At 51.4% G+C, this 12,723-nt stretch overlaps 1 protein-coding gene across 2 annotated transcripts in view; it reads left to right on the forward strand.

Moving 5' to 3' along the window:
• Positions 1-12,723, forward strand: part of ZNF488 (zinc finger protein 488) — a 23,114-nt gene continuing 10,391 nt past the window's right edge. Inside the window, exons 1-2 of one of the 2 annotated variants that reach the window (XM_075934634.1) lie at positions 1-136; positions 12,301-12,523. In XM_075934634.1, the coding sequence (XP_075790749.1) occupies positions 12,308-12,523 (216 nt within the window). In that variant the 5' untranslated portion in view covers positions 1-136; positions 12,301-12,307. Of the gene's footprint in view, positions 137-10,756; positions 12,524-12,723 lie in introns of those variants that run through there. The other variant, XM_075934635.1, reaches the window with a different exon arrangement.

Below are 12,723 nucleotides of genomic sequence, written 5' to 3' on the forward strand. Positions count from 1 at the left end.
GGCAGGGCCGCTAAGTGCCGCCAGCCCGGCGCAGGGTGAGCGAGGGGCAGGCACCGCGGGCTGCAGCTGCCGCCCGGAGCGCACGGCGCTGGCTCTGGCCCCTCGCCCGGCAGCGCCGCGGAGGCTGCGGAGGCCGGTAAGCGAGCGGCGGGGGCGCTGCGCTGCGGGCTCCCCCCGGCTGGTTGCGCGGGGCAGGGCTCCAGGGGCGGGCGGCGGGTCCCGGGAGCCTGCCCGGGGATGCAGAGCAGCCGGGAGCCGGCCAGGGCGGACTCCCCTGCGCCTGGCGCGCCGGGACCAGGCGGGATGGGAAGGGCTGGGGCCGGGGGGAGAGCCGGGGAACCGACCGGCCGGGGGAGCTCCCATCACCTCCCCTCTGGCTCCTTTGACTGCCGAACTGGGTGGAAACACGACCCCCTCCCTCCTCTCGCGGGGCAGAAAGACCCCCCCATTGGGAAAGTGACCCCCAAAGGACTCTACTCCCCCCCCCCCCCGCGAGCCTGTAACCAAACTCTCTTCCTCCTTACCCTCTAACCGGCGGTTTTCTAATCCAGCCGTCTAAGTACCCCCCCCCCCCCCAGCTGTTTCTTGTCACCCTTATAACCACACTCGCTCATCAAAACCCACCCCGGCGACAATCGCAACAAAAGGACCCTGGTGTAGACAGTTCATATCGGCGAACTCTCCTAGGCATAGATAGGTCCGCTGCGCTTCCCATTGCCACCGACACGGGACTCGATCCAGTTAGCAACAATCTCCTCTCCAGCTCAATAAGAATCTCTTTCCTCTGTCAGTCTGGGGAAAATATGAAACCTGCCAATCTCTCTATGGAAGAATCAATGTACTTGGTAGAACACAGCCTGGAATGGGTGTTTGAAACGTTGGAATCGCCGTCTTTCGTTATCAAACAGGGCTGCCAGATGTCAAAAAGCATTTGATTTAAACCTGTTTCTTCCAGCGTCTTAGTTGTTCAAAAAAGATCGGTTACAACTGCACAGTGAATGCAGTATTTGAATATAAGCTGGCAGGCAGGAGCTTCCTTTTATGCTCACTTTTTTCCCCCCACAAAAATTGCTAACTATGATGCTTGACAGCTTTTGTTACAATTTAAGAAAGACAAGTGGTACCAGAGCGCTGGTGAAAAGGTTTTCTCTAGAGGCAATGTGAAGACTGAGAATAATACTAAGATTTTTTGACAGTCTTTTGTGTGTGCCACTACATCAAGTAAAAAACTGGATCATTAAGAGACCATCAATTTGATTTTTGCTATGTCCAATAGGTTGCAAATTGGAACCAAAATCGTACAGAAAAAGAGGGGTTTAGCATTATTCCCGTTACATACATGTAAAATCAAAATATGCTCTCTTCTGCCAATTGGCTGTAATATATTTGAACAAGAAAATAGGAGAACAAATTTTTTTTTTTTTAAATGGGTAGTTACAGTTCTTAGCATAATATATGTAGATATTTGTTATGTTTGAAATCATATATTTGTTAATACAGTTAAGGCTCCATGACACCATGTTATACTGTTTATTTTACAACAAATTATTTAGACTATGGTGAGGGAAAATGCAAATATTGTATTACAAGTGATTTTTGTACAGATCCGTCGCTTGTTGCAAATCAATCGTTTATAGGAAAATAAAAAAAATTGCGCATCATAGTAAGCTTAAACACAGTATTTATTATGTTCACCAAATCTTCACAATCTAGAATATACTTCAGGTATCCCTCATCATAATGAGAAAATGAGAATCATATAATATACTAAATCAACTATAATTTTTAAAATACACATGCATGCTAAGGAAGAGCTACATAGCTATGTGTAGACCTTTCAAAAAGGAAAAGAAACACTGCCAACCCAGTATTACTCCCGGTATCTTTGGTAGTCCTTGATTTTTAAAAATATGGTTCAACCACATGCGTGGCTTAAAACTCTTGTAAACGGATGGGATGAAATTCCTTTTTGTGTATAAAATCAGAGAGGATCATGAGCTGGATTATAACTGCATGCTTTGTGAATGTGTTCACCAGTTATACATTTTGGCTGAATCTGCCTTTGTCAGCATCTTTTTGGGTCCTTTTTCTCTGTCCATAGTCATGAAACTGATTTTTGTCTGCACAGATGTTTGGGTGCCTCTAGTTCTTGATAGACTTCAAAGCCAGAAAGGGTTATTGTGGTCGTATCTGACATCCTGTATAAACAACAAGCAGTCCTGTGGCATGTTAGCGACAGATCTGGGTACATCTACACTGCGGAACTATTTTGGGATACTTCCTGAAATAGCTATTCCACATCTTTTGAACAAGCCTGTTATTTTGAAATATAATGGACTTGCTCTTCCGATGTCCTTGTAAACCTCATTCCACGAGGATTAAGGAATGTTTTGGAATAGCGTTTTTTTACAAAATTTGGCATTGTGTAGACAGCGTCAAATGACAAAATAAGCTATTTTGAAATTAACTGGAAATAAGCTACTCAATGTGCGTAGCTCAAATTGCATAGCTTGTTTGGAACTAAGGGTGCAGTGTAGATGTAAAAAATATAAATGATCATTAGCTTTCATGGCAAAACCCACTTCATCAGATGTGTTGGAGAAGAAATAATAAAAACCAAGATTTATATAACAGCAAAAATAAAAAGGTACCTGTCAATTGTAGGATTAGTGCTAATGAGGTTAATTAAGTGGGCTGGAAGTGTCCCATTCTTAGCTTTTGATGTAAAAATGCAATTGCTAAGAGGGGCCAGAGAAAATCCCCCAAATAATTCCTACCATAGAATAGATCTTTTAGAAAAACACCGAAAATGATCAGGGATGATCCACCACCTTCCCCCTGGTGCAATTATTCTAATGGGTAATTATTTTCACTGTTAAAAATCAGCCTCTTCGTCTCAGTGTGTCTAACGAGGGATCAGCGTGAAAGCCCAGGTCTTGGTACTGGAAGCGCTCGCCTTGGCCGCCCTGTAGAGACGGGTTGTGGGAGCAGGCGAACGAGAAAAGCTGTGATCATTTTCCCGCAAACAACTGAGCAATCCCCCAGCAGCCGGGAAAGGGGGGAGTGGAGTGGGTAGCGGCTGGATGTGCAAACAGCAGACAGGTCTTTTGCCGGGAGGCACGCTGCACTTGTTCCTGGTACTACCCAGATCTATAGCCAGGCAGACAGAGGGGGATCAGTGTTGGAGGAAAACCAGGCGGTGGACTTGTGCAGATGCTCCGGAGACCGTACAGGCATCTGTCTGATCGCACGCAAACTCCCGAAGAGGATGGCACACGCTAATGAATTCACTCCGTGCAGCTGGCAGGGGTACAAAGTGCCTTGTGTGTCTGGACGTAGCTTGGCAAACCATGCTGGCCAGAGCTCTAAGACGCTCATTAAATGACTCAACTAAGAACTTTCTCTCCCCCTCTTCCCTCCCACTCCTGCAAATATATCAAGGCTATAGAATTCTCCCTCTCAGCTAGAGAACTTTGCAGTCTTGAAAGCTAAGGTCCGTGTATTTGGCCAGATTCTTTCTGCCCAGACAAAAGGGAATAGGAAAGATTTAAAATGTTTCTTATACCTTTGGGTTCCCCTGCTGCTTTGCTCCCTGAGCGATCCAGCACCCCAAAGACGTCGTCAGGCAGTTGTGGTCATCAAGGTCGGGTTATTCCAGCTTAACAGGGGAACCACAAACCAGACCAGGCAACTGAAATGACCTGCCACACAGCTCAAATATTGAATTTCAGATCCTCTGGACCAGTGTTCCCTGTAAGCTGGACACTTGTGTGGCCATGCAGGAGAGATTCAAATGCCACCCAGCTGATGAGCAGAGTGCCCACGGATAAGTTTTTTGTTTCTACTGGTGGTGCACATTCACACTTGACACGGTGCACATAAAATTATTCCACGCATGGATGGAAAAGATCAGAGGGAACATTGCTCTGGGAAGTTTGCAAACACCTGGAGGCTCAAATGTGTGCCTGAAACCCCCTCATCTGATGCTTAGAAATATCAGAACAATTCATAAAATTCATGATCAGCTACTAGACAATTTCTGGAAGGTGACATGCGGGGCCATGCATAAAGCTAACGTGAAACCCCAGCTCAGCTCTGTTTTGCAATCTGATGGAGGGTATAGGCTTCAGAATTAAAAGGGGGAAAAGCCAGACAAACCTGCCAAACGTCATATCTCTCCTCCAGACTATGTGGACGTGAAAGCTTCCCAAAGAAAGTCAAAAGTTTCCAAAAGTTTGTAGCCTGGGCAAAACAATGAATTTTCCCTTAGCTGCATTTTTGGCCGCAGCTGAGCCATTGGAGGTATCCAAAACAATTCAGCCTGGCGTGGAAAACTCCAGCCCAAATAGTTCAAGTTTGGTAAAGTTATAGGCAACTTAAGCTTGCAGAAACAGGAAGCACCGAGCATGTTTAATAGCTGGTGTTCCCAGCCCTGACTGTCATAAACAAGTCAGCGACGGTGCTGTATTTTCAACAGGGCCTCTCTTCTCCTTTTCATGGTGACAAGTCCTGGGAAGGCGGGAGGGAGGTGGCTTCTAGCTTGCTATTTTGTGAAGCCCACCAACAGAATGCTGCAAGCGGAGCCATTTCCAGGCGTGAGTAGCGACCTTTTAAGGTCCAAGTCAGGGATCTAGAGAACGAATTCACCCTTAAGCTCCTCTGCCCCCTTTCTGAAAAGAGAGTTTGCTCTCATCTCTCAGGGTACCGCCTGAAAAATTCCCAAGCCGCCCCAAGATGTTCTCCTAGCAAAGGGGAGCAAACAAAATGCAAGAAGCAGGAAATGCAGATGGTTAAAAGAGCACAAGGGAGAGGAAATAGCTATTCTAGTGCCCTGCCTTGGGAGAGGGCCCGGCCTCTGGATTGGGAGCTACGTGAGGAGAGACGTCAGGAAAACGTGATGGCTTGAAGTGGCACAGCTGTGCGCAAGGCAGCTCCAAGGAGTCACAGGGCCAGAACTGGGTTCTGGGAGCTGTCCGGGCCCACAAGCAACACACAAAGCCACCCAGGCTGTGAGCGAGCAGCCGTGTGGGTCCTCCGCCATCTAGTGGAGAACTCCCAGGGCTGCCTCCGGGGCGCACTGCACCTGGGGGGACTGCCGATTGGAGGGGTCTCTCAAAGCCGGGGTGCAGAAATGTGCCACTGAGGGCCACCAGGCGGGTGTATCACTCGCTGGGGGGCGAGGAGCCCCCGAAAAGCAGCGAGCCCCTATAGGAAGAGCGCCCAGCAGTGATGGGGTGTGGAGCACGCCCACCTTTTGAGAGGCGTCACTGAGATGGTATCACGGTGCATCCTGTCCCACCGGTCCCTGTCGGTCAGGCAGGGGAGTTCAGAACGCCTGTCCCTTTTGGGGGGGCTGGTGTCCTCTGGGAGCAACTTTGTGCTTCCAGGAGTCTCCAGGCCTCCTCTTGGGGGCTGGGTTATAACTCAGGCCAGTGACCGGGCCTTAGCCAACTTCTCCTGCTGCCGGGCCCTTTTCCCTGTTACTTCTCTGGCTCAGAGAACAGGTGTCTTGGTGCTCCAAGACAGGAGGCAACACATATACCTGCTCCCCTTCCTCGCCCTCGATGCCTCCAATTTCTTGGTCTTTGCCTACGTTAAAACCTCCCAGAAGACTGGGTGACTGGGTGACTGAATCCTACACAGCACTTGAGGGCAGACTACCCCCTCACACGCAGACAGCCTTGCCTAATGGTTAGCATACCTGTTTAGAACTCAGAACACCTGGGTTAGAGTCCTAGGTTTGCCCCTAGCCTGATAGGTAAGGAGGGGGAAGTCACGTCATGTCACCCTCTGTGCCTCAGTTTCCTCATTTGGACAAGGGGACGATGACTCTGACCTTTGTAAAGAGCACTGAGACCTACCGATGAAGTGGGCAGTGTAGACGGTAGATATGTATTACATTTCACCGCTCAGGGTCATCCAGGTGGCTGCCAGAGCCCGAGAGAATTCTCCTACATTTGTGTGCTTCAAACTTAACCTGCCACCACTTGACTAAACGAGCCACATTGCCCCTTATTCATCCCTCCTCCTGGATGCCTGCCTCATTGAGTGTCTCTTTCCTGAGCTCCTTCCCATTGATCAAAACAGCTGGCAACATGTGTGCATCTTTAGGCACTTCCGTACCAGAGCAACTTCATGGAGGGGTAAGGAAACTGACATGCTCATAGACTCATAGACTTTAAGGTCAGAAGGGACCATTATGATCATCTAGTCTGACCCCCTGCACAGTGCAGGCCACAGAATCTCACCCACCCACTCCTAGAATAATCCTCTCACCTATGTCTCAGATATTGAAGTCCCCAAATGGTTTAAGGACCCCAAGATGCAGAGAATCCTCTAGCATACGGGCCGGAAGCGTTGGCTTTGGAGATATGCAAAGGAGACATGCTTACCTGGGGCAAAAGGCCAACACGGATAAGCATCAGCAAGTGTTTGACAGGCGGACGTGCCAGAAAGAGAGGGAATAGTTCAGTGTATTCGAAGGGAGTGGATCTGGGAATAAACGGTTAGCAGTGGGAGAAAGAAAGGAAGCAGGTTCCAAACCAATTAAATTATTCGAAACTTGCCAAAGCCCTGGCTGGGAGGATTGAGTTGGGTTGGTCTAGCTTTGAGCAGGGGTCTGGACTCAACTCCCGAGGTCTCTGCCAGCCCTGGGATTCTATGATCCAGCAGCAGGAAATAGCTCCCTCGTTAAGAAGCTGATGGGGGTCCTGTCATTCCAGCCACTTGAGTCTAGATTCCATAAAGCCACGGAGCACAGCGGTTAGGACAAAATTTTCAGTGTCATGCCCCCTTTTTGAGAAACCCTCATGTCCCCCCCCCCCCCCCATAGTAACAAAACTGGTTGAGTGCAAAAAAAAAAAAAAAAGGTTGCCCTTTTAAGATCAGAGCAAGCATTGCCCTTTTAAAGTGGCCATTTTAAAGTCTGACCGGGATGCCTCGCACCCCCCCTGGAATTATTTCACGCCCCCCAGTTTGGGAACCTATGGGTTAGGACAGTGGTCCCCAATGTGGTGCCACCGGGGCATTTATGTGCACCTGCCTAGTGACCAGGGCTGGCCTGAGCCATTCTTGCACCCCGGGCGTGTGGCACATGCGCAGCCCCCGCCCCCGGGCGCCCGGCAGCCCCAAAAGGTTGGGGACCACTGGGTTAAGAGATCTCTCTCTCTCTCTCTCTCTCTCTCTGGTACTGTCCGATTTTGCTGTCCAGGAGAAGTTAGGGGTTCACAAACAGCTTCTCCTGCACTGATTAACGGCTCCCTGCAAAGCTACTCAACTCCTGATGTCCCTTTCCTCGAACAGTATCGACTCTCTTGCTGAGGACTCCGGTTTTGGTTTAGGACCCAAACGAGCTCCAGGCCGGGGACCGTTCTGGGATTCAGGCTGAGGTTCACGTTTGAGACTGTTGCGTGCTCAGGGGCGGTTCTAAGACATTTCTGCTCTTTTGATCCTGCACCATTTCCAACATCCAAGGGTCTCTTTTGGCTTTGGATCCACACTCAAACCCAACCCCCAGAGGCCGGCTCCCATCCAGGAGTGTGAATTTTGGTGGAAGGTCAGATTTAAAGACATTTATATTTTGGTCCATCACGAGCAACAAACTTGGTTCTCCTCCCTCATGGTTAGTCTCCTTCCTTTCTGGGGTGAATGCTAAATAAAGTGAGGGGCGTAGTTGCCATGTTAAGCTGTCTAGTTGCATTGCAGCTCTTAGGGCACATCTGCTCTGCGGAGCTATTTCGGGATACTTCTGGTCTCCTGAAATTGCGATTCTGTGTCTTGACCGTGCGCCGGTTATTTCAAAATATCTTTCGAAATAACGGGCACGCTATTCTGACGTCCCTATAAACCTTGTTCCACGGGGATTAAGGGACATTTCGGAATAGCGGTATATTTCAAAATTTGGCACTGTGTAGCCAACGCCAAGTGATGAAATAAGCTATTTTGAAATTAACTCAACAAATTGCGTAGCTTATGTGGAGCTAAGGGTGCAGTGTAGACACTCCCTTAGACTGCAGCTTTTTTGTGTTACATACCTGCTGAAAACCCCTCCGGAGAATTTAGCAGATCCCCATGTGACAAGTCAATACCGACTTTGCATACGTCTGCTCCGTAGTTGATTGTAGTTTTTTGGACTTGCGAGGAATGGTGGGAGAACAGCAGAAGCGTTGCGTTGACCAGGCCCTGAGCAGTCTCAGGTTCGTACCCCAAGAACAGTTATTCTGTCTTACCCCGGATTTGAGTGCTTTGACTCCATTGGGGTTGCTCTGTCTTAGCTGAAACAGAAATTGACTCCCCAGGTTTCGTAAGTTTCTTTCCTCCAGGATGGAGGTTTTCTTATATCCGCATCTCCTACCCTCACCTTTCTCCTTCCCTCCCCCAGGGGGGTGTTTCTCCAATAAATGGAAACAAACGGTCATGAAATATTTGGAAGTTGTTTTTGTTCCGTAGGGTTTGAAATGCCCCCAATGTGAGGGCTGCATTAATTTATCGTATATTCAAAAAACAAACAAACAAAAAACAAACAGCCTCCCCAAAAAACCCAGAGCTAAAACAACCCCCCCAACACAGAAATGCTGATTGGAAGGGTTCTCCGAATGCAAAGCGTGGCAAATGGCGCTAACTGTTTCAGATTTTTTTGCATTTATGAAAAATGCCACCAAAAGCATTTCAATAATGGCCACAAAAGAGGTTTCGGAAAAAAATCCCGTTTTCAATTCTAGCGTAATTGGCCCCTCTTTTCACTGCTGTTCTCCTGGGAGATAACCCAGCCCCGGTTCCTGTCCTCCTTGCCTGATAAGTGTCCCAAGAGGTCTGGTGTCTCTCCATCTCTCCGCACTCTGCCTCTAGCCCTCTTTTCTCTCCCCCACTCCACTGCCGAGGCCTCTTTGCCTTTACCCTCCAGGGGAGGTGGGTCAAAGGGTCAAGCAGGAAACTCTTTCAACATGGAGTTCAAGGTCTCAGTCTTTATCTTCAAGGCACAGCAGGTCTCTGAACGAGCCGACCGCCCCTGGATAGGCTCATGGGCCATAATGCTACTCTGCATGCCCAGAAGAACTTTCTATCCCAAGGAGAAAGCTGGTCTGGGCAGGAGACAGAGTCTTCTCCGGAGACGAAGGACCACACCAGACCTCCCCACCTTCTGCAACGTGTCAAGTGCACATCTTCCACCCCGCTTGGCTAACAGCGCCCCCTTCTCCCTCCGACTCCTACCCCCATAAGCCATGCCACGGCACCCACTCTTCTCCCTCTGGGGCAAGGGCAGGAGAGGACAAGCCACACAAGGCAGGGGGAAGGAGGTCCAGCCCAGATCCACAAAGGCGAGCCCTTAACCCCCCATGTAGACATCCGTGCAATGCAGAAACCTCTCGCCTCCTCACTCCATGCCTGTGTTTTTGGGAGCCGTCTCCTCCGTGGCTGCCCACGGCTGGCTCCCTGGAGGCCTGTCTCTGAACTAAGCCGCAGCGCGATCCAGGGGAGGAGGAACACCTGTCCTCTCTGGAGGTCGGATCCAGCAGGGATGCTTAGAGGCCGCCCACGGGATCGCGCCCTACCGAGGAGTTTGGTGGAGAGACACTGCCTTCTCCACGCTTCGTGGGCCCACCTGCTCTTCTGGAGGCGGGCCCCAGAGACGGCAGTGACCAGGGCAGGATACACACCAGCCAATGGCACAAAGGCGAAGGCTGCCTGGCAGCATTATGCCAAGGCCAACCACTAGATGGTGCATTCAATCAAGTATTCAGCCTCCAAAGCCGGGTGTAGCGAACTAGCCCCCCTCCTCTGGCCACGTAGCCACAGGTGGCTAGTGGCTCGCGTGCAGGACGCCGCGGCTCCACAGGTTTGTCCCCACCTGCCGGAGGCTTCCAAGCCTGCCCCGACAAGCCGCTTTGCCATGGACAGACCCCCTGTTCCACGTCCCCACGCCACCTGTACCGGCTTCGGCATCCACTGCTGCCGGACTGGGGGGCTTGGTCCGCTATGGAGCTTTGCCCATCGCCGGCACTGAGCAAGAGGCAAACAAAAGGGGGGGGGGCGTCTTGCATCGGAGAGATTCTGGGGTGGGAGGGGGTGAAAATGGGCTGATTGGATACTAGCTGAGATTCCCAATCCATCTCCAGCAGCTACAGGGAGTGTGTGTGTGTGTGTGTGTGTGTGTGTGTGTGTTTGTGTGTGTTTGTGTGTGCGTGAACTGTGTGTGTGCACGCGTGTGTGTGTGCGTGCGCGTGTGTGTTTGTGTGTGCGTGAACTGTGTGTGTGCACGTGTGTGGGTATGCGTGCGCGTGTGTGTGTTTGTGTGTGCGTGAACTGTGTGTGTGCACGTGTGTGTGTGCGCGCGCGTGTGTGTGCGTGCGCATGTGTGTGTTTGTGTGTGCGTGAACTGTGTGTGTGCACGCGTGTGTGCGCGCGTGTGTGTGCGCGTGTGTGTGTGCACGCGTGTGTGTGCGTGCGTGCGCGTGTGTGTGTGCGTGCGTGTGCGTGTTTGTGTGCACACTGTGCGTGTGAGTTTGTGCATGCACTCTGTGTTTGTGCGTGTGCTCTGTGTGTGTGTTTGTGTGTGCATGTACTTTGTGGGGGGGTGTGCACTCTCTGTGTGTGTTTGTACTGTGTGTGTGTGTGCGCTCTGTGTGTGTGTGTTTGTGGGTGAGCTGTGTGTGTTTGTGCATGCATGCACTCGTGTGTGTGTTTGTGCACACGTGTGCTCTGTGGCATAGTCCTCTCTGGGTCCCCAGAACCTCTGGAAACCCTCTGGGGTTGGGATCAGTTGGAGGGGCAGGGTAGGTGGGGCCTGGCGCAGAAGCTGCTGTATGGACCAGTCCGGCCTCCCTGGAGGTAGTGCGGGTCTTTGCGCTGCCGTCCATGGCAGCATGATGGAGCTGCGTCTCCGCGAACAGCCCCCTGAACCCTGCAGCGACCCAGGGCCCCGTCCTGCAACCTAACCATGTGCGGCTTCCCCGGGGCGGGCGAGAGCGTCTGAGCCCCGGCTCGTTTCCCACTAGTCTCTGATAAATACCGCCCGGGCCGTATTGTTCAATGCCTGAGGTCACCATGTCGGGGCAAGAGTCGTCACACTCTGTCCCGGCCTTCATAACTGTCCCAAACGGATCCTACGAGCCCTTTTCCCCACCCCCTGGATCCTGGGCAATGTTCCATGCAGTAGTTTGCATCCGCATGTGGAATAAATTTTGTTACGTGCACTGAGGCATGCACAGATGTGCACCACCAGTAGAAACACATGTTGCTGGCTCTGGGCAGCTGTGGACACTCTGCCAATCAGCTGGGCAGGACCTGAACCTCTCCTGGGCGGCCGCCCAAGCGCTCAACTCCCAGGGAACCTGGTCCTTGGTGTTCAAATGGAAGGTGATCTGGATCCAACTCATCCCTCGTGTGTGCCTGCAAAACCCAAAGCTGGACCGAGGAGGTTCTGCCCAGCCAAAACCCGCTGCTGCTTCTCTGGCACTAATTTACCCTGGGCCTGTCCCCCTCACCGAGATGGCTCTCAAATCACTTTCTTTCCTAGCTGATATAACGTCAATTGAAATGCAGCCACCTCGGGGGTGCAGCGGGGCAGGCAGATAACGGCACACAGTATTAAGGCTCCACCAAGCTATCCAGGAAACAAAGAGAACTCTGTGCCCAATTGTAACCGCCTTAAGGAGCGGACTGTAACTTCCCCGGCTGGAATTTGGCCAGGACACTGGGGCTCATCCCCCTACAAAGTACAAACAGGACATAAAAGGCAGGACGCCCAGTGGGGGAAAAGCTTCAGTTGATGAAGAAAAGCCGGAATCGTTTGGAACAATCCCAGCGTTTCCAGTCTGGGGGCGCGCAGCGGACAATAGCCGAGTCTTGAGAAAGTCCTGCGGCCTGTGATCCTGTAACAGCACTGCGATTAGACGGGACTAGCTTGACTTTCTTTTCATCAACTGGAGCTTTTCCCTACTGTGCCCACAGCGTCACGGTCCTGGGTAGACACAGCCAGTAGCAGGGGAGCTGTCAGGCCCCGGGAGCAGCTGGCTAAACACCCTGGAATAGACGGACTGATTTATTCACAAGATTCAGAGGGACGTGTTAGTGCAGGATCGCTTGTCAATAAAGCCACAAGCTCCATTGTGCCAGGCAAACTCCACCCATGCCCATCCGCCGGTGCCTACTAGCTCTGCCTAGCGAGCGCTAACGATCCCATCTCGTTAGAAGTCAATTCCAGCTCCCTACGGCCTTCGAAGTATAAATCACAAAGGGGTTCATCCCTCCTCCCTCTCCCATTTCCTAGCCCCCGGGAAGTGACGCCTTGCTTTGTTGCAGGTCGGGGATGGAACTGCCGGCTTTGCCTAAACTCCTCTGGACGGGTGACAACAAGCTCTTGCATCAGCACTTCCCGGAAGTGTTTGCCACGGTCCAGACCACCCAAGACATCCCCGAGCAGGCCAGCTTCGGGCCGTGCATGCTGCAGAACACCTTGCTGGACACGCTTGCTTTTATCGCCCTGAAATGCTCCGAGAGAAGAACAATCCATTATGTATTTAAGGTAGGGGAGCCTGGTGTTTACTATTGGGCTAGAAGATTTACCCGGCCTTGCGTGGGTCCTTAACTCAATTCCGTTTTGTTTTTCTTCATTTGAATCATTGCTCTGGGGCGGGGCTGGGGAGAAGGGGGGCAGGCTGCCCCAGGAAGGGAGGACAACCCCAGCCCTCTCTCACCGCAGCAGCCTGGGGCCAGGTGAGAAAC

This window comes from Pelodiscus sinensis, chromosome 8 (assembly GCF_049634645.1).
Source record: "Pelodiscus sinensis isolate JC-2024 chromosome 8, ASM4963464v1, whole genome shotgun sequence".
Classification (NCBI taxonomy): domain Eukaryota; kingdom Metazoa; phylum Chordata; order Testudines; family Trionychidae; genus Pelodiscus; species Pelodiscus sinensis.